This window comes from Polistes canadensis, unplaced genomic scaffold (genome assembly GCF_001313835.1).
Source record: "Polistes canadensis isolate GaletaPanama2010 unplaced genomic scaffold, ASM131383v1 scaffold_36, whole genome shotgun sequence".
NCBI lineage: Eukaryota > Metazoa > Arthropoda > Insecta > Hymenoptera > Vespidae > Polistes > Polistes canadensis.
Genome location: NW_014569583.1, coordinates 140,971 through 168,864, shown reverse-complemented (window position 1 = coordinate 168,864; position 27,894 = coordinate 140,971). Strand labels below are relative to the sequence as shown.

Here is a 27,894-nt window from a genome sequence, read left to right as displayed (position 1 = left end):
TTTATTACTTATTTGTAATAAATCAAAATTTATTAACTGTCTTCAATTTTCCCTTTRAAACTCATATATATTAATATACTGTTGGGACAAGAATATTGATTATTAATTTATAGTATAAAATAATTTGTCTTGTTTTCATTTTTAAATGTCGTCATTTCTACTGCGATACACATTGCAAAGTTGTCGAATTAAAACGAGAAAAAAGAATAAATCATCTATCGCTACTATCGTATTTCGTAACGAAAAATCCTCCATCTCAGTTTTTTTTTTTTTTTTTTTTAAATAAGAAAATAATATAACATATAAATAAATTGTTAAGACAGATAAACGTGACATTGCGGAGGTTTCTTATACCGATAGGAAAATACCCGGTAAACAAGAATTTTGATTTTTTTTTTTTTTTTTTTATAAACATATCTATCTTCTTTATTGCTTTCTTCTTCTTTTTGTCTTTTTTCTTTTTTTGTTCTTTTTTTTCGACAACAGATAGCAAAAATAATAAATATAATTAAATTTCAATCGCATTGATTATCCTAAACAATTATATGCAACATTTTATGCATAAAGAGGATGATGTTTACGAAAATGAGAATCACTGACGTTACATCTTATCCATGGCCATTTAATACGGACCTTTATGAAATACGTGCGAGCACGCAATCTCGTTTTCCACTGCGTATTTATTATTTATTAATTACTATATAATTTTTATTTAAAATCGGTCGGGTTGAAAAGTTTTGAGCTTCGACAACAAACTTTTTCTTTCATTATATGTATTTGTAAATTTTTAATTACAACTTTTTACACGTAACTTTTTGTATTTTTAAATTAATAAAAAGAAAATAAAAAAAAGAAAACAAAAAAGAAAAAAAGAAAAGAAACACGAAGAGAAAATTATTTGTAATATAGCTGCTATGCAATGTTTATACATTGTTATCAGTATGACGTATCAATATTAAATTAAGCGATCGATTAAAATATTTAAGGTAAAGAGCATTGCCACTGATTAAACTTTGTATCGATAAGCACGGATACGAGATAGATAAAATGAAGATTTATTTTATCTTTTATTTAATCGAAAATTTACATTTTTCTCTTTTGTTTTAATTTTTATTTTATCGTGTATTTCATTTTATCTTGTATTATTCAAAATCGTATTACTTTTGATCGAAATATAAATACGAGTTAAACAAAATCTTCTATGAAATAACGAATTCGACGAAATTTTACGTTTATTTCCGTTTTTTTTTTTTTTTTCATTCACAGGAAGTTTCGTTTATGTATTACGTCGCACGTACAAGATATTTAATTAATTAATAAAATGAAAAATAAAGAAAAAAAAAATGTTCGATCGATCTTGATTAAATCATCAATAATTTTTCTTCCACACCTCTCTCTCTCGCGCGCGATGCTTCAATGAAAAAGATATTATTCCCTTTTTTTTTTCTTTTCTTTTTTGAATCAAATACGTGGAATTTAAACAAATCTCTGTGTTTCTTTTTTGTTTTCGTACCGCAATGAGAGTTACGCAGTTCTTTATCGAACGTGCTCGAACAGAAAAAACGATGCCTGGACCTTGGATCAACATCGAATGATTGTAAAAAAGAAAAAAAAAGAAAAAAAAATAAGAAAAATAAACGAAAAAGAGAGAGAGAGAGAGAGAGAGAGACAGAACAAAATGAAGAAGTCTCTTGAATTCTCATTTTATAAACTGTGGCGTATTTAAAAGCTATCATTGAAAGAAACGTTTAGAATGATAAAAAGTTTTCATTTGCAAGTTTTAAATTCTTCAGTTTTTACCGTTTTCATGATAAGAAAGAGAAAAAAAAAAAAGAAAAAAGAAATAACAAGAATCAAATTAAAAATATTCCAAATAAAAAAAAGAAATAAAATATAATCGTGTGATCATAAAGTGAATGATATTTTCATGTTACAAAAATCTTGAATAATTGAAGATTGGAACAAAAAAAAAGTAAAAAAAAATTAATAAAAAAAAAATAATGAAATGGTGAAATAAAGAAACATGTTTAAATTTATAGTTCCAATTTGTTCTATCAATGGTATATTTTCTATAGAACGAAAAAAAAAAAAAGAAAAAATGAATTAAAACCAATAGCATTAATATAGTTAAAGTTTCAAGATTATTGGATAAGAAACATATGGGAATATGTAAATACAGGCATTTATACGTTATTTAAATATTCACGCATAGATATACATATTTATGAAGTAGACGTGAAAATTTACGCGAATTCCATACAAGAAAAACAACTTTCTATTTAAAGTACCATCCTATACATACAACATGCACACAAACTTATGTAAGAATAATCAATCTTTTTCTTTTTCTTTCTGTTCTTTTTTTCTTTTTATTTTCTTTTTACGATTATATTTAAAACGTCAAACTCGAAGAGAAATTTATTTTCTTGTGATAGGAAAATATACAATACAACATTTGTGTTGCCTTTGACAAATTATTTATCTCTTATTTCATTATTTGAACAATAGAGGTGACAATATTGCGTAAACCTTACGGTGAAAGTTTCACGTATAATTCTTCTTTTTTTCCACTTAAAAAAAAAGAAAAAATAACTCTGATATTCGAAATATGTTGATTTAAGCGTGATATCGATTTATTCTTTTTATTAATTAATTTTTTTTTTAATGATTATATTGAGAAATCAAACGTAATGTATTTCGTAATTTTTTAATCTTACAATTATCAGAATCGATATATATATAAATTAAATTAATTTAATTAAATATTTAATTGAATATTATAAAAATGCACACTGAAAAAAATACATCATATATTAAAGATGATCTGGATGATACAATAATTTGCATATACGACTGTTCAAATAATTTGTACTTATCGTAATGACTGTGTTTATTTAGGTCATGGTAATGAGTTAATCTTCAATAATAAAAACATTAATTTATAATGTTCGATTCTATTATATTTATTGGTTAACAATAAAATATTTCTTTCTTTTTTTCCTATACTTTTTCTTTTTTGTCCATATTTTTAATCACTATCACGTAAAGGTAGTTCACGTGTAATTAGTATCTCAGATGGAAAATACGTCATCAAATGAAATATTTATCTTTCGAAATGTTGTTTTTAAATTGCTTGTATTAAAGATTTCGTTAAATAAAGTCAGAAACGTTCAACTGCAAAAATATTTTTTTTCTCTCCAAATACGAAGAAACCTTTTTCGTTAATATTGGAAAAAAGAATAATATTTTATAGAAAAAAATAATTCTCACGAGTCATTTGACTTTTTTTTATTTGTGTATTCTTTTATTTTATTTTATTTATATTTTAAATTAATGACGCAATTGTGTTCTCGAAAATATTTGTTTCAATCGTTAAAAATTTACTAAATACTAGCGATGAAAAAACATTCGGTATAAAAAAAAATGTTAATTATATCGATTCGTTCGTAAATAATTTCGAGTCTCGGAAGAAGAAGATCGATAAAAAGAAATGACGCATTTCGTAACGAAAATAAGTATGCGAATAATTTTAGAAAAGAAATCCATTGACGAGTGGTGAGCAATTTTTTTTTTCTTTTTCTTACTCAAAAATCTAGTTGCCACGATGGCAACAAGTTGAAACATAATCTATACCCGGTAAATGTTTCTTTCGGCGAATAATAAAAACGCGTCTTTTGGGTGATAAAATGAATGAAGACAAATTTTGGCAACGAGCCTAAATACGAGTACGAAGGTTGAATATTTAGAACGCGAAATAAACGAACGTGTCCTCGAATTGACGTGAGAATTTTAAGATAAAAAAAAAAAAAGGAGAAAAAGAAAAATTGGCCGAGCCGTTTCTTCGAAACTTTTCGACTAACAAATCTTCTTGCTCGAAAATTTTCTTTTCTCGATCATTCGATTAATTCTAATACACACAACTACGCCTACAAATTATATTTTTATTTAATTAAATAAATCAATCTCTATGAAGAAAAAAAAGAAATAAAATAAAATAACCAAATCTAATTTATTTTATTACTACACACACATTAATACTTTTTAATAACTAAATACTAATACGAATGTTACTCCTTCATCTTTTCATTTTTATAATAATTTTTATAATGTACGTGGCTACATTATATAATACAAATATTAATTTTATCAAATAGAATAAATAAATAAAAGAATGCATATAACTTTAGGAAAAAAGTAATAAAAGTGTTCAGATTTATCTTTTTCACGTAATCAATACAACGTATGGTATAAACTAATTGACTTTGATTGCCGAATTTAGATAATAATAATAATAAATATAAAAAATTATTAAATCACGTATTGTGTGTATATATTATTAGTTATTTAATTAATGTTATATACGAGACACTGAGTACGAAAAGTTTTAAGCCTCGACGAAAAAAGAAAAGAAAACTCGGCTGACTCATACACGTCGTAAGATCGAAAATAAATTTGATTCAGAGCAGTGATATTCTAAAAGCATTTTGAAACTCGTTTAATTTTCAATGACAAATACCAAACGTTCATTAAACTCGAAAACTTCCAGAATTTTCAAATTTCTGCCTGATCTTTTGTTTTGAATTTTATTTTGTTCTCACATAACGAAAACCTTCTTTTAAAAAATTAACAACGACCGTATCGACAAATTAAATACCTACAAAAATGAAATACAATTTTAAACGAAAGAAACAAGTTTGAAGAAATTTTACTAACTATAAGTAATACTTTGTATACTGTAGTTGTACGTGTTTGAAATATATTAACTTTCTCCTATTAAAGTTTAAAAATATTCCTAGCTAAATACTATTATTGTTAAATTTCAAGTAATCGTCATTTAAACAACTTTCTTTATTTTATTGCATTCATCTATATTTTTATATAATTTGTATATGAAATATAAACAAAAAACTAAGCCTTACAATTAGAATTTCTAAATGGTAATAAATGATTCCGACCAATTAAATACTCAGTTTTACAATATAAAATGGAATTAATATATATATATATATATATATATATATATATATATATATTTCGATATGATTAAAAAAAAAAAGAGAAAAATCCAAACAAAAATTAGAATGAAAAATTTGGAATCGTGCACCATGCCATTCAATCTACTTTACGAAGATTAACACGCGTTCTAATCTCTAATCAAAGGAAACATACTAAACGATTAACGTATCAGGAAGTAGCAAGCAATTTTGTACATGCAATTTATGAAAAAATGTAAACAAGTAAAAAAAAAAAAAAAAAAAAGTAGAAAAAAGAGATTAAATGAAGTATATTCGAGATGACGATGAAGTAAATTTCGAGCAAATTTTTCTATTTATAAAATGTGCATCTTCGTTTTTGTGAACGCAGAACGAAGGATATATAAATATCGTATGATTCATACAAAAAATTATTTTTAAATTTCACGCTCGTTGGTCCGAAAAAAGAATTCAAGTAAATATATGTATAGTTTCTATTTAAAGAAACACTGATCAGGATCTAATATTTCTATCGTTAATTAAATCACGATGAAATAATATTCGTCGTGTTTCTTGATAGTAAAAATAAATATATACGATGTGAAAGTATATAATGATGATGATAATGATGATGTCGTCGATGATTGATTTGAGAATCGAACATGTTCGAATGAAAACAGTATGAAAAGTTAACCCATTAACTGCAAGTTTGAAAATACGCGTGGGATTCACGTTTAAGAATACAAAGTATACTAGTTTAGCTGATAAGTCTATGTGGTTTTTGCCGTGTTATTTATTAATAATATTTAATAATATACTTGTAATCAGAAAAAAAAAATTACATGAATTTATATTGGCCCAATCTAATATATTCGAACGAGAATAAAATAGCAGCAGTTCATAGGTTAAACAATATCGTTGAACAGTATAGTTATAGTTGTTGTTGCAGTAGTAGTTGTAGTAACAGTGCGATGCTTCCTAAATAGAAAATGAAACGTGCTATAATATGTTTGACAAATATATAATATATATATATATATATATATTTGCCAATTATATATAAATATTTAATACAGGGTGCGTAAATCGAGCATAATCAATGGTGCAGATCGACTATGAAAGACATCAAAAAATGGTGGACTTTGAGGATTTAAGGGCAGGGGGGTGATATCGATACCTCCGGGTCCTGAGTCTGCTCGGAATCAGCCGAGGTGCTTGACGTCTTCAGGATGGCGTACAGCTTTACGTAGGGGGCCTTGATCAACTGTTAGCCATTTACAATAATCGGCCATTTTTAAACAACCCTCTTTCTTCATTTTTGTTTTATTTTATTCGATTAATTAATTGATATATTTTTATTCGATTAATTAATTGATATATATTTTTATTTATTTTTTTTTATTTATTGTTACGATCAATCAATCATCGCATCGATAGATTCAGTTATTCAAATAATTCCGAATTGGAATTATTTAACACGACGAATTAACAATTTCTTAGAAAAACGAAAGCTTACAATCGATCAATCGGAGATTAACATTGCAAGTATTGTTACATTTAATTTATATCGTAAAATAGGGACAAAGAAAATAAAAGAATCGATTTTGTAAATGATCTAAAACAAATCTATTAAGAAAATTACTATTTGCGTTAAAAATAAAGTTCTGAAAATCTAATCGAATATTATATTACAGAGAAAAATATATTTTACGTGTTCTCTTAACGCGATGTAGGTTGATAATGATATGCATGTCTCTCTGTACTTTTATAAATACATACAACGAGAAAGATACGAGTAACGTTTGCGTTCAAGGACGTGAAAAATACAAGAGGACTATTGAAACTATTTAAAGATCCCACGTGTGACCGGCTTACATTGTTTTATATATATCGATATGAATGTGTATTACATGTACATAAACAAACGTGTGTTATTGTTATATATATTTAAGACAAATAATTTAACACATGTTTCAATAGAATCTAAAAGACGTCACAATAAAAAACACTACTGGCATTCGAAAAAATTATATAACCCGTTAACATCCCGAGAATTTATATGTAAATTGAAGAAGAAAAAAAAAAAGAAATTTATAATAAAATTCCCACACGTTTTATTTTTGTATTTTTATTAATCGTAATATATTCTTCTCAGACGATTATCGATATCAATAAAATATTTAAGCATACAATGATATTTTCGAGAAAATTCGACGATCTTTGACAATAATTGCAGTTCATCAATGGGAAATGTAGATAAGATCGTCACCTTCCTTATCGATGCGACGATCATTAAGATCGAAATAACTATGTTATATACTTTTCTTTTAATTATCGGAATGGATTTAATATACAAAGAGTGAAGATCCTGAGAAGATTATTTCTTAGATACAATTAATATGTATCTTTAAACGTATTCGAAAAAACATGTTGATTTTAAAAATACAACACTTAATGTGTGACTTAATAAGAGAAATTTCATTAAAACGAAATACGGTGCATAAAAATAAAAAGAAATAGAAATAGAAAAGGTGAATTATTTAAAAGGTGATACGTCCAACGAACAATTAATCATTCGAAGTCGTTGAACATTGTAATTAATCGTTGGTAACATTTATTTTCGAGAATGTAACTCCTATAATATTTTAAATATTAAATTTAATTATTACAAAAACATGAAGGGTCCAGGATTAAAACCTTGTTCGGTCAAAATTATACAATTATTTTTATTTCAATTACTATCCGGTATTTAAGAGAAAGTTAATTTTCTAATTAAATCATTGATAAAAATAATGTTGTCATTGGTATGCGGTTAAGATATTTAAACAAAAAATATATTTATAAAGGTTAGATCCTATCCACGTTAACACTGAGATTATATATATTAATTTATATTTCAAATTGTAAAAAAATAGAATAAATATTGTTCCTATAAATAAAACTATATAAATTTGTAAAGATTACAAATTGTTTTAAATACGATGAAACGCTTTTTTTTATCCCTGTACCCTTCGTGTAAACCTACAATCATATTTATATTAAGCATAAAAATAAGTTCGATGACTTTTAATCGTAATATTAACACTTGCTCTGGTAAAAGACCAAGAAAATGTTGAAATAAATAAATAAAATAAGTAGAATTTTTGTACTTCAATCAAATTGATTGAAAATGTTAAAAGAAGAAGACTCACCTCCCAAGATTCTCTCGTTAATTCGGATATATCATCGCCATCTTGATTACGTGCCTTCCCCTCTTCGGTTGATTCTCCACTTTCGCCAGATTCCTGTGTTGTCAATTCAGGCGATAAATCTGTGTCGGTGTCAGATAAAATATACCCACGTTCCCTCCAATAATTTTCATCGAGTTCACCATAAAGGTTAGGCACCCACGCGTGAATAAACCTATAAAGATCATCCACCCTACAAGACAAAAAAATTTTGTTTTTATTAATCTAACGTTCGAACACATATTTTATAATAATCAATAATAATTATAATATAATTTTTAATTTCTATTCAAACGTCGGGATCTTTGATTTTTATAATAATTGTAATCGTTATCAAAATTTCTATACAAATATTGGGATTTTCAAATAATTAATAATTACAATCTAAATTAATCGATTTTGTTTACATCATTAAAATCAATTATACGTACATTAGAGATAAATATACGATAATTAATAAAACAATTAAATTGTTATTAATTATAAATATAAAATTACCTGTTGTAAAAGAAAGGCATCGCCCTTCTCACAGTATTCTTTACTTGATTATTATAAATCGCATCGACGAATCCGCCAACGCTACTCAGCATCCAACTCATTTTTAACTTTTTACTATATATATTCGTATATATATACACATAAATTCACGAATGTTTTGCGCATTAAAATTTCAAACGATTTACGCAAGAATTTTTTATTGCATTAAAGATACGAAACGAAATTTAATTAGATATGTGTAAAAAGAAAAAAAAAACTAATTTTTATAAAAAAAAAATAATATGATTATCTTTTTCTAAAATTATACAATTTGGTACGCAAAAATATATTTTCGAAACAAAAATAAAAACAAATTAACATGTCGATTATATTGAAGTAACAAACGAACATTTATATATAATGAAAATAATTACTTAAAATTGCGCGCTTCGTGAATCACGCTTGTCACATGATCGAAAGTTAACCTCTAAATACGTCAAAAGTCATTACGATGAGATTATCATTATCTTTTCACTTTGATTACCTAACGAATATTAATGCACGATTTTCGATAACACATACAGAGAACGCTACCGATGTCAACGATTTATTTATTCGATTAACTTATTCGATCAATTGTTATTATTATTATTTGTATTTTACTTTTTAATTTTTTATCCCGCTACCGTAATGTCGACCGATCATCGCACGCAACAGAGAAACTTCCGGAGAACTTAGGGAGATACGTCAGACTATGTTCTAGGAATAACTAACAGCTTATTGGTGCATGGCTATGGTCACGTGACCCTAACGTTGCTGATAGAAACGTGCACATGCACTTTCGAAGGTTACGCCATATACATAAACACTTATCTTTATACTCTTTTTCTTCTTTAGTTATTTGTTACAAATGTGTAACACACATTCTAATCAATGGTACTATAATTTACTTGCTTGAAAGTTTTACATTCTTTTTTCTAATTATGCATTTAATATCTTTTTCTTGTTTTCAGTACACGTTTTCTTAATTATCTTATTATTTTATTTTTTGTTCCAATATTGTATTTGAAATGTAAAATCATTTTGAGTTCTTTTTCATCGTTCTATGATGCAGTTTGATTCATTAATATTCATCGCTCAATGTGTATTCTCTTAATTGACTAATCAATTTAATTTATGATCTAGGCATGCTTTTTACCATAATATTCTGCAAGTTAGATAAATTTGAAAAATTATAGATTATAGTAAAAATATATCATACCTATTACGTGGAACACTGAACCAATATTCAGGACGCAGTTTTTTCTTGCCATAACTCATAATAGGTGTAGATCGGGGTATTTTTTTATCTTTGGGTCTTCCAGTACGCAGTCTCAAATACAATGGTGGATCTTCACAAGATCGTGCTGGTCTTGGTATCAGTTCTATATAATTGGAAGAAAAAAATATTTTCATTATAATTAATATAAATAACGTAATATTATTGAAAGATATTATAATAGCTTTTTTGTACTTTCATTAAGAAAAATCCTCTCGAATATAAAAAATGAACAAATTCGTGTTATTTAAGATTAGTTTATATACAATAGATGTGTGTGTGTGAGAAAGGTCCTCACACTTTTCTGTATGATAAAACAGTTAATGTTTCATCTTAAAAATAGCTATAAGAAAAATCAACACTGCGTAATCGAATTAAACGATTAATTTAATAAACTGGTCCTCTCAGTATTAAGCTGAATATCTGTATAATAAGAAATATCACACTAAAAACGTTTCATATAACTTTATAATTACTTAGATATTTTTTTTTTTAATAGAGAAACAGAGAGAGAAAGGAAAAAGGAAAAAATAAGCACACTTTACAATAAAATATTGAATCATATTTATAATAAATCCATGCACGGAAATGTGTGAAGTATTATGTCTAACACCAATAATTAATAATATATATATATATGTATATATGATAATTGAAATTCAATTTCTTCACAGCCAATGATAAATATATATGTAAACTATGTAGTTCGATAAAACAACAATTATTGCATGTAAACTAACAAAAAAAAATGTGATTATATATATATAATATATCTGTGAAACGTAGAGACAAAATTCATTATGTATACTGATTTTAATTTTATATAAGGTATCCTGTAACTAGTAAAACAACAGGCATGCAAAGGATGATTCTACATGAAAACTAATGAAAACTAACAATAAATCAAAAATATAAAATACATTTTTTCATATAAAGCTTTTAGTTTCCAGGAATGCAAGCTCAGTCAAGTGCACATGTGTACTCAACAAATCTGGAAACTTATTTTTCTCTAAAACAAAGCCTTGTATGAACAAATTGTATTCTACATTTTTGATTTAGTTTTTCATGTAGAATCAACCTTTGCTCACTTGTATCACTAGTTATAGGACACTTTGTATAATTCGATAAAGAGATATCGTATGATATGGCAAATATATATATCTAAATCAAGATAGTTCAAAAAATTGAAATAAAAAGTAGAAAAACATGATATTGTTACGTATATATAAAAGGAACAACACAACATCGATAATAAATTATAGTATAAAGTAAGTGATCGGATATATTCTCAAATATACAATAGTGTGCACCTATAGGCAGCAAATCGAAGGAAATAGAAATGTAAATTTAATGTTGGTCATTAAAAGAAAACTCAGCAAACAATAAAATTTTTTGCGTGGCAATATGTAAAGGAGGAAATAATAATATAAAAATTAAACTGAAATATATAATGTTAAAGAAAACAAAGATTATTAAAATAGATGGTTGTAACACAAGAATAGGGACAGAGCAAGCTAATACAGTATGAACCTACCGAGGCCTTCAAGTTCAGGAAAATTAGGTGCTTGGACTAGAGGGACAACAAAAACATGTAACATTACTGCATTAGTATGAATTTTTTGCTAATGAATGATGAAACCCGTCGTGCTAATGATAAAGTTACCAATTGGTATACATTCATGCATATTACTATCGATATGAATAACATAGAAAAAACAATGTAATCTTTCAGAAATAACTAATGTTATATACGAAAAGTTAGAATACATTACATCGTAATAACAATTATGTGATCATAAAATGAACAGTTCATAATCGTCGTAAACACATAAAATGGCACAAAGGGTTTCAAGATTCTCAGATAGATAATCATGTTTCTTATCGAAGAAAGAAAATTTTGCATTCCTAACACATTTTTTGTAATCTAATGAAAAAGCATTTTGCATAATGATAAATTTACAAGAATTGTTTATAAATACCATATATATATTGTTAGCTGTTAAATTAGATATTGTAGTTACATTGTAAAGTAACTATTTCCTTTTATTTTTTTTTTAATTCTATCCATCTAGTTATTGTAAAATGATTTTATTAAATAACACAAGATTTAGTAATATGGGAATGTAATAAGTAACATTAAAGTCTCATAACCCTTTTAAATTAGAAAAAGTAGAAATAGAAGAAGAAGAAGAAGTAGGACATAAAATTGTAACGCACTTAATTATATAATCTCCAACAAGACAAATGAGCATATTTCAAAACTATAATTTAAAACGTACTTTCAAAAATATAGAATATGAAAAACTACTTGATAATATAGAATGAAATAAGCGCATTTGGTTACTGTCTATTTACATTATCTTTAATATAGAAGTATTATTATAAGTTTTTCTTTTTTCTTTTTAAGTTAAAAAATCGCACATATGAATTTAATATTTCTTTGTATCCAAAAGCGCCCTATGTTTATGCAAAGGGACACTAATAACATTAGCAACGTAACATTATCTAAAAAGCCGTCTAGCATATAACGAGCGAGTGCAGTGCGAAACACGTAGTTCCCGTTTGCCATTCTTACCGTTAAATGTATGTGTTTTTTTCTTATATCAAAGTTCTTACGAAAATTAGCCCAACTAGTATGGAATCGCGTAAATGAAAAAAGTTCGTCAGAGAAGGAAAAGTATCTATCTTATTGTAATGTGTTTTTATAAGACTAATATCGTTATTCTTTCCGATAAGAATGTATAACTTCCAGACTTATATTTCATTGTAATCATAATGATACTTACTGTCAAAACTGACAAACAGTCCGGGCATATCCTCAACTGAAACCATACTGCGATAATCCAATCGTGGTGCTTGTGTCGTTGAAGTTTTACTTCCACGACTACTGTCGACACTGCTACTACCTGATGATGTTAGAGGTTGTTGTCTGATGAAAGTACCAACAGAAGAACGTCTGGAAAATAAATAAAGAATAAAACTACATTCTGTAAAAGTATATTTCTATTAAGACATTACGAGTGTTAATTAAATGAATGCTTCTTTCTTTTATTTTTTAATCTTTTTTTTTAATTCAATGATAACATTCAATTGATATCCTCGTAATGCTAAAATAATTTAAATAAATATAAATTTGACAACATTGACATCGAAACAAGGAAGGATCCAATATAGAATTTTTATGTCCGGTGTACGCTGCAAACTAACTTGGTAGCTATTTCAAGATACTCTACATGTAATGTATATTAACACGTTAAGCATAGAACTGATTTTGTTATGCTTTCCATTCAGGAAATGATCACTTGTTGAGTATTGGATTATGACATTGCCTAAATAAAAATTTCACTGTCACTTGTTAAAAATCAATGCTGTGCTTAATGTGTTAATAATGTATTGTATTTGATTGTAAGCAGTTTGTTAAGCATTAATAATTATATAGCAGGCTGTATTTGATTAACTTGTAAAGTTCTGGAGATATGTTACACATTTACCTGAAAGCAGGAACCATCTGGGGGACCCTTAATCCCACAAAGATACAAATTTAAAGATACGAAGGTAGAGGTTAAAGAAGTGTATGATACGATAAGCATAATATAATATATAGAGACATATATATATATATTAAAACATATATAAAGGATTTTTAACAGAAAAATAAAATAAAAATACCTTATCGATAAATATAACGATATCGTTGAAGAATAATTGAAGAGATTTGTCAATACCATACACAATACTATACATAATATTATAACATTCCACTCGAGTACACACAAAAAAATGTAATAAAAGTATAATACCAAAAATAAATTAGAAATAACTAAGGAAATCACACATTTTGACAAACGAATAGAGGGGCCAATGTATATTTTATACGATAATACGTGTGACGATCAGGATCAAACTCACCCAATTAGGCCTCCTGGACCTGGTGAAAATTGAGCATTGCCGGAATCCTGGGAGAGATAGGAGGCGATAAGTGGAGGTGTTCCTCCAGCCCTACCGCCCCCACCACTCTCTTCGCTGGGAGTTTTAGCAAAGAGGCCCGAGCTAAAGTCACTCACCAGGTTGATCGGCGAGCTTTTACCACCACCATTACATATTGTTAGTAAGGTTAGAAATCAAAAAAGCTTCCAACGAATTGTATTAAAATTGATCATTCATATTAAAATTAATTAAGAATTTAATTAGAAAATTAAGAAATAATTTTTTACGTAAGAATAATCAGTTTCAAAACGTTAGTAGCACTTTTTTTTTAATAACAATTAAAATTTGTTAGTAATGAAATCGCTCTACTGAGAACTCTTTTTCTTTTGCGTATTTTCAGATATATGTATTTCTTCGTCTTTTCTTTTTTTTTTTTTGTTATATTCTATTTAGTAAATATATTTTCATAGTGCTTATTAGAAATGCAGGAAGCCACTCTCTATGCGTAAATTACTACTAATTAATTCTATTTTATAATACCTGAGGATATTCACGTTGTATATATTTTTTTGCATCAGAAATGTAATGCAGTTATTTCATTTTCGTATAATTTAAATGATAAAATATTAAATATATATTTCTATGTCGTTTGAAATGGCATAATCTCAAACGAATAACCTCAAGTATATTCTACGTTTTCTAGAAATTTGCGAAAAAGCAATCACACGCGATTGTAAAGAAAAGTTTGAACATACAAGACAGATTTCAGCGTTCCAATTTATCAATCCTGTTTGAAATATATGCTGTATAATAATATATCTGTTCGAATTTTACATAATCCTAAGACAGCTGAATACGATAATAAGTAATATAAGCATATATAATATACAGAATTTCCCGTAATTGGTAGTAGAAAGCGAGCAAGAGGTAATTCTACATGAAAAATTAAGTTAAAAATGTAGAATACAATTTTTTCATATAAAACTTTGTTTTAGAGAAAAATTTCAGCTTGATAAATATCACTACTCTGGGATTTTTCAGAGAGCATGTTTGAGCTTCTTAATGTGTTTACAAATATTTTCATTATAATGACATAACTTTTATATTGGTTCTACTTCTACACTTATCGAACAAGGCTTTTTAGTGTTCAGGATTGCAAGCTCGGTCAAGTATATAAATTAATTTAATTTAATTTTTCATGTAAAATCACTGCTCGCTTGTATCACCACTTACAAGACATCTTGTATATATTAAAATTTATGAAGATTATGTTACAATAATAATTGGAAAAAAAGACGCTGACTAGTAAAAATAAATAATTAGAGAAAAGATAAAATATAATATGAAAATATGTTCACCTTGAGAAGACTTTACTGAAGACAGATGAATGATGTGAATCAGCGCTATTTGGCAAGCTTGAAACTCTATCAGACACAGATTTACTTTCGTCTTCTCTGTCACCCGTAAGTCCTTCCATTCCAACCCATGACAACGGATAAGATAAACGTTTTAACATCTAAAAAGAAAAATATATAGATATATGCAAGTACCAAGGATCATATTTACAATTCTATAAATCATTTGTTTTCTTTTTTTAAATACCTTATTTTTCCTAGATTCTTGTTTATCATCGTCCTTATGTTCCTCATCCTTCTCAGGTTCTTCGTTATTACTATCTAAACTAAATGATACCGAACTAGCTTTCTTTCTACCATTGATGGTAGGACCACTATCTAATGAACTTGTTGTGATATTAGTTGGAGCTATTGTTATCGGTGGAACCCAATCCGAAGACAAAACAATATCCGCATCTGAATATACTTTTTTTGCCGGCATAGGTTGAACAATAGGAAGCGGTGGGTTGGGATCACGTATGTCTATGCCAGAATCATGACACGACATTTTGACTAGAGATCCTTCCTCGTTTTCAGGAATGGCATTGGATTTTGCTGATTCTGTCTGTTAAAATAATAGATAATTATTTTGATGTAATTAGATGAGAGAGAATTTTTCATGAAAAATAATATTTTATATATAATCTTTACCTTGTCAGAATTTAAAGAATCTTGTTGTTCATCGTCGACCGAAAATGTACTTCGATCCTTGCTAGGAACTGCCCAATGATGATCTAACATCGATCTCCTACGTTCTTCTAACGTTCTACTCCCTTGACCACCGATGCATGGTTCTTTTACAATACTTTCCTTTTCTTCTTTTTCTTCCTTCTCTTTAGTTGGCGCTAAATTATCGTCCTAATAAATAGAATTATTGTTTTTTAATTAAAATAATTCATAGATGAAAATATTTAATTCATTTAATTCATTTACACATACATTTTGAAGATTTGTAGGCGTTACGAGTTCTCTATCAAAAGCTTTTGGAAAAGCATCCCCTTCTCTTTCTGCACAACTGCATACACTTTCGTTATCGTCAGCTGCCAATTCAGGAAAAGTTTCATCTTTGCCTGGTGACTGAGATTTTTGACTATCCCCTTGAGAAGGCTTTTTCATGTAATATATATCAGGCTTTTTCTCCAAAGTGCCAGATTTTGCATGTCCCACTCTCATATGAGCGATATCGTAATATATTGCAGCATTAACTACAAATTCCATAGGAGCGATAACCCCATAAGATTCAGCACCGTGTTCGATGACAAGAGGATCCGAGACATTTGGATCAAACATAACTGCATTTGGTGTAACCAATAATACGCCGCCTACCACACCCTAAAAATCATAAAAAAAATCATTTTAATATTAAATAATTTACTTCAATAATTTATCTCAATGAAAAATATATATAATTATAAATTAGATAAATAAATTACCTGTCCATCTGTAATATGACGTACGTTGATCTTCAAAAATCTTTCCTTAAATGGTTGCTCGTCATCTTCCATAACAGCATTTCCACTCCCAAGAGGAGTCTTAACTCTTTCGATGTGGCCTGGTTTAGGTGATACAGGTCGTAAATTGTCTAGTAGTTCTGAAAAATATTAAAAATTACGTGAGAAAACAAATAATTATTTATATATAAATATTTATACATGAGTGGGTTGAAAATTTGTGAAACTAACATAGAAACCAATTTTATTTTTGGTCAAACTCACCTTTATGTAAAAACAAAAAATTTGTTTTTCGAGACTCAAAGCTTTTCAACCCATTCTTGTATTTTATATTTTATTATATAAATAAGTTAAAGATAGTAACGTTATTTATAAGCTAGAAATATATAATTAAAACAAATTATTCTAAACTCTTGTTTTCCAATAGCAATTAGAGTTGTGATTGTTATGTGTCTACATTATTGATCATTTATAATTGACCTATCTATCAATGGACGTAGAAACGTGATCGTACAGCCTGGAATAATATCGCGAAATTTATCGGAGATAAATTAAGCTATAATTTGCATTTACAGTAATACGATTTATTTTGAATGTAATGTCAGAGAGTTTGAGCAAACCTGTCTAATGATTAATTAAACATAAATCTATGATTCATAAACTACGATGAAAAAACAACTAATTAATCGTTATTATACAAATATTTCATTTTTCAAAAATTCATCAAACAACAAGAAAATGAAGTGGAAGTAGAGATCGTTACGTCAAATATTTTCATTGAGAAACCTCATCGTGAAAATTGTTTTTAATCATAATACGCTCTTCATGGGAAACTATAAATCACATAGAGAGTGTTTTAAAATAACTGGGCATAATTTTATGGTTCTATATCTTGAAAATCTTTTTACGAACAAAAAGTTTCTATGAAAATTATGCAACAACGAGTGTAATACAAAAAAAAAAAAGCCACGGTTCGGAAATATGATCGTATGCATTTTTGTTCTCTTATTTCAGTATACTGAAACCACTTTTGAAATTTTGTCTACACATTTTGAAATATTCTGTATATATACTATATTTAATATATGCAACAGATGACAAATGGTTCAGAGTAGTGCCATAGATCATTTATTACGACGGCTCATAATGTTTAAAAGCATACGGTGTTTTTGTCGTCGACGTATCTCAGCCTGCGGCAGCGAAAAAAGATATTTCAAAATAAAATAAGAAATATAATATATAGAACATATCATCGTTGAACTGTAAAATTTGAAATTGATGATATATAAAAAAGAAAACCCGTTCGATTTTGAATGGGCTGGATGACGTATGGAAAATATAAAATGTAGAATTTAGTGATGGCAAATGTAATTATTTAGAAATTTAATTGATACACAAGTTACGGAGAATTTGTAATAGATGAAATCAAAATTGAATTTCATTCGTAAAATTTCGAAACATAAAAACTTTCGTTTATCTTATTCGTACTACGTTATTATAACAGTAAGGTATTAATATGCAATAGTGAACGTTCATATTCTAAGATAACATCGAGTTCCAATTCTTTCTCAACATTTGGCTAAGTGAGCCACCGATTTACCTTGAGCTTTACGAAGACTATACAGAATTCTATTACATTATTCATATGATAGTATCCATATTAAAAGAAAAAGAGAGTTTATTTTTTCATATTATCATAATAATTAACAATAATAATATTCGAATGGATAAATAATTTGTATTTGATATATCAATCGAGTTTAATAATATATTTCTTTTTTTTTATTTTTTGAAGCAAACAAACCAATAAATAAAAAAACAATAAGAAAAAAAATAAATTAGAAAAGAAAAGAAAAGAAGAAACTTAGCAAATTCTTTACTTGGGGTTTTAATTAATTAATTTCAATCCACCTAGAAGAAAGAAATAAAGAAAATAAAGGAAGAAAGAAAGAAGGAAAAGAAAATTGATGACAAAATTACTAGTACCTTTTTCTTCCGGTGGTAAATCGTCCTGAGAGTCGTGATCCTGTGAAGGATCTGGACTGGGCGCGTCTGTTGTGGTACCGCCTTCAGGACGGCCTTCTTTTTTGTTTGGAACCCATAATTGTTGTCCCGGATAGATGAAGGTACTACCAAGCCTGTTGAGTTTACTTAGCTCGGAGGGTGTGGTATCAAATCTAGCTGCCACTGACGTAAGCGTATCTCTGTCGCCCACCTACATTACAATTAACAGAAAGAGAGAAAATTAGATAGGGGGAAAAAGAGTGATAGTGAGAAAGAGAGAGACAGATAAACAGATAGGTAGATATATGTATATATAGATCGATACATAATATAATACATATGTTCAAAGGACAAGAGTTCTCTTCGGGGGTCTATAAATCACAAACGCGCAACACTTGCAGCTAAATTATGATTAGATATATGAAAAAATAACAACGACGACGGCGCGATCATCACCACGTCAATTGATTTCTGACGTAATCATTTATTTCTACGAAATAATATTTTTTATTTTTTATTTTTAATAATAATTATTATATTATTTTAATATGTGTTCTATATGTGTTTAATTAAATGTACAAATTGTTACATTCCTCTTTTCGTATTTTTCATTCGAAATTCAAGTTTTTCGAAATCAAGATAAATATCGTATTTATTATTCCCAATAATTTTCAATATATTTCTCATACGTTTTTATATTAATATATTACGTTACGTTTGTTATTACATTTTATCGAGTCGATGATGAAAATACAAGCGAAAGACGATAGAAATGTTGCAAGTATCGATCTAATTTAATCACGTACGCGAAAATACTACTACCATATATACAATATTCTAATATATTACGTGATCCAACGAATCACAGAAATAAAAAGCTAATGAACGTATTATTGGTTAGCTAGCTTTTTACAAAATTTCCACAAACTCTTTCCTTTCTTTTTTTTTTTTTTATTTCCCTCCCCACCATCTCCTGTTTTTCTTTTTGTAGTATTAAAGTAATAACATTATTAGTTACTTCGATGATTTATCATTAAACTCTTTTTGCATGACAGTGAAAGATGTTGGCTATAAATGACATAAAAAAAAAAAAAAGAAAAAAAAAAGAAAGAAAGAAAGAAAATAGCCGCGAGCTGTAGGACGAAGAACGAAGTGTGGGTGAAAGGGGGAGGGGTGTAAGGGGAGACAGAAAGAGTGGATTGGTTTAAACGGAGAAAAATTAATGCACGATAACCCCAAGGTTTTATTAATCAATAATCCCTACAAGCCATTTTCCATGAATGATCAATGCCCCGAAGTTATTGTTATCAAACGTTGAGTATAAACAATCGATGCGTGTGCGTAACATAAATGAGAAATCAATGAACACACACACCAGTATGTAAGCTGATTATTATCGATCCGCAGTGAACCCTTCGAAGCTTCATTAACTTTTTTCTTTCTTTCTTTCATCCTTCCTTCCCCTCTCTCTCTCCCTGTCTCCTGATAAGAGGGTTACTGCAAATGTATTCACATTATTCCGATGTTCCTCATCGTGAGCGTTTTAACATGTTTGATGTGCTTAAACGTCCTACCCAGTTTCATTTTTGAATATTTCATTGAACCGTGAAATGAATTCGGACGAAATATAGTCATTGTGAGCTTGGCGAGTTAGGATAGATAATTTCCTATGGAATGAGATCGTTATTTTCTGATAAAATGTTCCTTTTTCTTTTTTCTTTTTTTTAAGTACGTTAAATAAACTTTGACATAATAGGAGGAAGCGTTGGTGATGTTAAATTAATCGAATTTTCTTGTTTTTAAATTCACTGAAATCATATTCGCGTATATTAAATATTTATAATATATATTTAGAGTGTAAATATAATACATTTGTTTTTTAAAAAGTGATCAAATTAATTTCTACACACACACATACACACACACCTAATATATAATATTATATATTATAATATATGATTTTTCTCTTGAAAATATTCTATATTTATTAGTACCTATATTATTTACATAATATTAGCAAAGTATATTAAATATGATTCAGAAGTACACGAATGTATGGTGATTGGAAAAAAATAATTAATCTTGCGTTTCCTCCCCCTCCCCGATCATAATCTTTTTTTTTTTTTAAATCACAATACTTACGCATATTTGTTACTCGAGAAAGAAATGTGTAATATATCGGTAATAATTTAATCGAACAAATCTTATGTGAATTTTCGAAGAAAAAATTTGCGCGTTGAACTTTTTTTTTGTTCTTTTTCTCGAAATACATTTCTTTCTCGATTAAGGTCAAATATTTGCTTCAATGGTATCGATTCAAAGATAGAAAATAAAAGCGTTCACATAAGATGTGCATGAAAAATATAATATATGCGACCTAATGGATAAAATTTACTACTATTTCTCCTCTCTCTCTTCTTACTATAAAATATAAATTATTACGTTGAAAGGTCGGTAAATCAGTTGGCTGTTTACGAAACCGGAAGAAAAAAAATTTACTGGTTTTACTTTTACGCGAGTATTTTCTTTTTCTCCCTGGTAAAATTCTCAAAGAAATCATAAAGTAAATTAGAAAATTCAAAAAAACGTTTCCTTGACGTCACAAAAAACAAACAAAATTCTTAGGACGTATAAAAATGTTCGTATCATTTTAATAATGTGGTGAAGCGTAAGTTCGTACGTATGTAAAAAAAAATATTTTGGAATAATATTTAATAAGTTTATTATTATTAATATTATTATTATTCAAATAAAATATGTTATTTCATTTATACGCGCGGATTTACGATGTGTGATTATAATTTAGTTATAAATTTAAATGAAATATTTTTGCTCGAATTTAACGAACGAACGGTGTAAAAATACAAAAAAAAAACAAAAAAAGAAAAATTAATAGGGAAGTAAATATTTCGAAACAAATTAGATATTCTTAATTTGCCATTTTATTTTTTTTCTCTTTTCTTTTACCATGTAAATGAAACGGAGAGGGGGTGCAGAGGGGGGGGGGGTTAAAAGGATATGTGTATTTCACGGAATTCGAGGAAATTCCTTGAGGGTATTCGGCTTGGTAGCCGGAGTATTCCATGTAAATCAATTAATTAACTTGAGAACGAACATGTGGTATGCGTGTGTATATCATACATATGTACCATAGATACATATACATGCTATTATATTAACACATACATGGAATAATCTATTAAATAGATTGAATCGTAGATAACAATTACTATCTTTCACCACCTTTCTTCTTCTCTTTGATTAACACTAATTGTAAGTTACAAACATGTGTTTTTTTCCTTCTTTTTTTTTTTTTTTTACTCTACCCATTAGTTAAACATTCGCATTTCATTTGGAAACATTAACCCTTTGCACTCGAGGCAAGAATTTTCCGCATGTATTAACCCATAAGCCGAGCAATGTACGAAATATAACATATCATTCAATTACAGACAAAATATAACGATATTCAAATTTCAAACATTGATTACGAACAATACAAATTTTCGGATTTGGATAAAGTTTACATAATGAAATCATACGAGTATTCATTCCGGGAGATAATCCTAGTATAACACAATAAACATTAATTTAAATAAATAAATGAGAAGAAAAAAAAACAGTAACGAATACTTGGTATTATTTTTCGGATTAATAAACGATATTCAAGAGTTGAATATAGTTTGTTCGAATACATGGAATATTCGGATAGTAAAGAGAGTTTTAAATTCCTACTGATGAGAACCTAAAGGAACAGATAAAAAGAGGTACGATGTTTTTCGTAACGAGAGACGAAGAAAAAGTATATAAGTATACTCACTGGCTACCGCAGGTATTGTTTCGCATTTCGTGTCTTTTTAAAGGAATACGGGAAGGGGGTGATAATTGTAGTGGTAGTGGTGGTAGTGGTGGTGGTGGTGGTGATTGTAGTTGCTGTGATCCTTGCTGAAACTATGAACAGGGGTGGTTTTTTCCTCGAGTATTTTACGAAGTAAGGAAGAGGATAAGGGGGGTGGGGAAGAAGATGGGACTCCTTCTCATCGACAAAAGAAAAGCCAGAAAGCTACGATCGTCCCAATTTCAACTTCTTGTGTCTTCTTTTTCTTTTTTTTCTTTTTTCCCTACCCTTGCCTTGAGCTTATCATCTTTTCTCTTTTTCCTTTATTTCTTTCTTTCTTTTCGTCATCCATATACACCCCATTTTCCCCCCTTCGATATACAACCCACTACTACTTATTCTTTTCCTTGATTTTGTTCTCACTAGGTCAACTCGTATATTACGCTTCGGTTATGTTCATCTAAAGAATTTCAAGGTTTAGATACCTTTGTGATAGATACCTATATTTATAGATAAATATATCTGTTTGTATGTATGTATGTATGTATATGTGTATATGTATGTTAATTAATATTCCACACGCGTTTCTCATATTTGTGGTATTCAGAGAGTCTTAAACGTTGTATTTATATGTATGCGTTTGTATGTGCCATTTGCACGTGTGTTATATATTATACGTACAAATACACCTATGGTATTTATATGTTACATATGGTAGATATACCACATATGCAAAATAAACGTTATATTCGTAATATTAGATTAACATCCAAATTTATAATATTTTATGTTTATGTGCGTTTAAGTGCACCTATGGTGTTTACGTATTATGCTTAGGTGAGTACCATATGCAAGATAAGCATATGTACGTATATTCGTAATATCGAATTAATTCATAACATTCGAATTTGCAATACTTTATATGTTCATATTAATGATACGTTTTATTTAATATGTTTTATTGAAAATTTCACATTGTTAATTGTTAATCTAATATAAAACAAAAAAAAACATAAAATAAACGTATATCAATTCAACAGTTGATTAGTTAGTTCTACAAATATTCAGCTTCTCAGCTTCTATGAGATAAGAGGAATCACCATATTAGAGACATTTATCGATTAACCAGGTCAAAGGGACCAAAACAGTCTGGATGAGCTGTTCTTAATAGGTCAGGGAATTTCCTGATCGTGATTATAGAGTAACATCAGGATTATGCACGAGTAATGGCGATTACGATATTGTTATATGTTACCGTAAGAACAGATGGTAGTAGTTGCATTAAATCCCAGGCTTTGTTTAACATATTAATTAACCCTCAAAATTCTATGTTTAATTTGATTGTTAGAATTCGATTGAAAAAAAAAATAATAATTGTAATAACGTTGTGTTTTTTAAAGTTCACGTCTTACAACATATTGAAAATATTCTCTTCCACAATATATTTTATCAAGAAATATATATAAGAAACGAATTGTAAATAAGTAAATACAGAAAAGGGATATGGAAAAAGAAAAGAAATAAAACTCTTGAATCTTTTGTTTGATGGAAAAAGGTTACATATAAGTATAGTTCTTCCTTTATATGAGAGAAATGATATACATACTCTAAAATAAAAATCTAGGATCTAGAGAAAAACGAAGGAAATATTTATTTTGTCTTGTATGTATTATGCATACTTGATGATACTTTGTATCTATTTTTTTGACATGATATTCTTGATTCAAATATAAACGTACAAGAATATACCTTATACCTTTCAAAAATAATAAATTTCGTTTTATATTATAGAAGAAATATAGGGAGGAGGAGGGGGGGGGGAAAAAGATTAATAATTTTTATTAAAAGACAATTGTTCAGAAATTCGTTAAAAATTCTATTCTCATTTTTTGTGTTGTTCTCTCATTGAAAGTAAGAAGATTAATCTATTCGATGCTTCCAATGATCAAATATCGTTCGCATTCAAGGAATCTTAGATCTTCGAGAATTTAGGTTATATTCTCCGATTCTCGGATTCCATCCGAGTGGTAAGAAGCACGAGTAAGACAATGACGGACCATCCTTCTCGACAATTTTACAAAACTACTTTTCTTTTATGCATATATACATATATACAGTTTACCAGTATTTTGACCTTCCCAAATAACTTGTTTAACATAAAACGTGTTGTAAAATGGCGTACAAGTTTTCATCGAAATTTTTTGATGAAACAGCTATATTATTCAATTAATTATTCAAATTGGAATTTTTTAAGTAGAATAAACACAATTTATGGTACATAATTTTATGCATCATATAAAATGTCTGTTTTTTTTTGTTGCTTATTTTTATTCAATGAAATATATTGCCCCCGTTATTATCTTCATTTAGCATTGTAAATACAAATGTTTAAATAAAGCAGAAAAAAGAAGAAACAATAAAAATAAATAACTTACCGTGTACGCGATAGTGTTAATTGGTTGAGATATGCGGCCATGTTTCTTTTCTTGTGTCGTGGAACCATCTTTGCTCTCGTTATCGGAGTCTGGAAAATAAAACAAAGGAACAAAATATAAATGAATTGTAGTTCGTAAATGTTATTGAGAAGAATTTTTTAAAGAATAAACGAATAAATTCATCTTATAAATTCATCTTATAAATTCATCTTATAAAATGGTAGCTAAAGAAACAAATACATATATATGGAAAGAAATAAAAATTCTTTCTTTCTTCCATTATATTGAATCTTTTCAAAATGGCGTCCACTTTGCATTCATTTAAAAGAAGAATTATTGTATATATAGGATTACGTATAAATGAACGAACGTTTAATATCAACCATACACGTGACTTTCCGAGCAATATTGATCTTGATAAACAATTGACGATCATTTTGAACGATCATCAATTCCGTGACTTATTCTCTTTCATTCGATTTATTTTTTCGCTACGGGTTAAACGATCTAACAACATTCAAGGAATTGTTTAATGACAGATCAGTAGAAATTATATATATTTATATATTTAATGAAATAATTATAATTTTCTTTACAAAAATGTTTCTTTTCTTTGTTTTTTTTTTCTAAAATAAATAAATGAAAAATTATTTATAGATCGTTAAAAATAACAATGCAGCAGCAGCAGCAGCGTTACACATCATAAATGATCGAGTACCGATTAATCGAACAAACAGATTCATAATCGGCCATTGTTGTTTTTCAAATTTAAACTAAACAGATTTATAAGTGGATCAATAAAACAAACAAAATGATCAAATTTGATATCCGTTATTTATCGGCTCGGTGTTTCTAATAATATATAAAAAAAATATTATAAGTATTGATCATTAATTTAAAATAAATAATCTGGATATTATGATTTATAATACTTAAAAAAAAATATATTCTTACATATATAGAAAGAGATTTATTTTAAATATTAAATGAAATATGTAAAATAAACGAGGATAGAAATATTTGTTGAAGTTTTAAAAAAAGAGCCTCGAATAAGATCTCCTATAATAAAGAAAATTCGACGTAAGCAAAATGTAACAACTGTTAAGAAGAAGGGTGTTATTTTTCAGCATCCTCAGCATACCTGAATAAGATGACGAGTGCCTAAGTGTTCGCAAACGAAGCTTTGGATCTCCTTTAACGACGTAATAAACGACGTAATCTTGAAATGGTTTTTCATAAATGCGAACATTGCTAGGTAAATAATCATTATATTCATCAGAATTTAACATTTTTATAATTTTGCAATTCTTCCTTATGGAAAAAACGCAATAATACGAATAACTTATATTCATTAGAACATCTCTCTTTTTTCTTTTCTATATTTAAAAATTAAACTTTTATCCGAAACAAATCATAATGATTTTAAAATAAGAAAACACTAGGAATATCGAAGACATTTGTTTAAATTGTACGATACAACTTAACCTCTTTTTTGTTTACTTATTTAATCAATCCTGCCACCGGGTGTAAATTATTTTACAAATATGACTTAATTAAAGTTGCACATTTTGTTTTTTGGTTTTTTTGTTTTTAGTGACGCTTGTGCAAGTAAGTTTCGTCAGAAAACTCACAATTAGTTGAATTTATATAACACTTTTATCAAATTATATATATATATATATATATACATATGCATACAAAATAAATGAACGTTCTAAATTCGTAGCAAAAAAAACTTGATAATTTAATTGTACGTTACAGTGGTCTTCAAAAAAAAAATTGACAATTAAAAAAGAAGTAAGAACGTTATTCGAGAATAAATTCGTAATTAACGAATCGGATAATTAGAACTAATTAGATAATTGCAAGAATGATGTCAATGATTCATGTACAGTGTCACCACGCACGTGTTGCCGTTATGTCACACATTAGAACAGAAAAAAAAAAAAGTAGATACAAAAAAAGAAACGATTTATAAACTGGAAAAAAGAATCAATTAGATGAGATACTCGATATCCTCGATCACTGTCAAACGATCACTATAGATAAACGTTCGTAAGAATAAAATATGTGTGCCTTTCTTGAGGAGAACTATAAAGATCATTGGTTAGTTTGTCACGTGGGTTGTGGTGGGGGGAGAATCGGCACGAAAAAAGTCGGAAAAGGCCGAACACACGTGGCCGATTGACAAATGATATCACTTTCATTTATTTTTCCGTATCAAATTTATGCATTATTTGTGTATCACGTTTGATCATAAAAACAGAGACTGTTAGAAAAAAACACTAGGATGATAAATATGACATTTTCTTGGAAGTATGTCTATATTTATTTCTTTTATTTTTTTTCCTTTTCCTGTTCGAAAGAATGATTCAAATAGAAAGAGATAAGTATAACTATATATGTACTCTTAACTCGAATGTACATACATATGTATATAAATATATGTATAAGCACTTATATATATATATTATATTTGCGTGTCATGTAAAAAGAATATAAGTGAAGTATTAAAGCCTACTTCTCATGTGCCGCGTCTTTGAAGGACAATTTGATTCGTCTATATGAAACTTATCGCTTATTGGTTCTTTCTTGGAAAACATTTGTAAACGATAAATACTACTTTTGTTTCTTTTATTTTTCTCTCCTTTTTTTTTTTTCTTATCTCGTATAATTTTTCATCAGATTAGATACAACTTTTTTACGATAAAATATCATACTTCGTGTTCTTTACATTATTTTAGTTACATAAGAAACATATATAGTTAAATTATTTAAAAGAATGAATGAATGAATGAATGAATATGATTAGTTTAAGTTTCTTATTAGACACACACACACACACACACA

The 27,894-nt window shown here is 27.9% G+C and overlaps 1 protein-coding gene across 23 annotated transcripts in view; it reads right to left on the bottom strand.

Annotated features, from left to right (window-relative positions):
* Window positions 1-27,894, bottom strand: part of LOC106784475 (TLD domain-containing protein 2) — a 150,822-nt gene that overhangs the window by 14,174 nt on the left and 108,754 nt on the right. For 10 of the 23 annotated variants that reach the window (XM_014744056.1, XM_014744053.1, XM_014744052.1 and 7 more), the window contains 14 exons: window positions 25,045-25,133; window positions 18,754-18,982; window positions 16,750-16,907; window positions 16,256-16,648; window positions 15,968-16,174; window positions 15,525-15,881; window positions 15,281-15,438; window positions 13,905-14,075; window positions 13,487-13,513; window positions 12,782-12,951; window positions 11,530-11,565; window positions 9,939-10,101; window positions 8,165-8,393; window positions 6,151-6,237 (listed from right to left, as the gene is read on the bottom strand). In XM_014744056.1, coding sequence (XP_014599542.1) covers window positions 6,151-6,237; window positions 8,165-8,393; window positions 9,939-10,101; window positions 11,530-11,565; window positions 12,782-12,951; window positions 13,487-13,513; window positions 13,905-14,075; window positions 15,281-15,438; window positions 15,525-15,881; window positions 15,968-16,174; window positions 16,256-16,648; window positions 16,750-16,907; window positions 18,754-18,982; window positions 25,045-25,133 — 2,474 coding nt within the window. Of the gene's footprint in view, window positions 1-6,150; window positions 6,238-8,164; window positions 8,394-8,698; window positions 8,815-9,938; window positions 10,102-11,529; window positions 11,566-12,781; window positions 12,952-13,486; window positions 13,514-13,904; window positions 14,076-15,280; window positions 15,439-15,524; window positions 15,882-15,967; window positions 16,175-16,255; window positions 16,649-16,749; window positions 16,908-18,753; window positions 18,983-25,044; window positions 25,134-26,185; window positions 26,453-27,894 lie in introns of those variants that run through there. The other 13 variants (XM_014744060.1, XM_014744050.1, XM_014744061.1 and 10 more) reach the window with 11 other exon arrangements.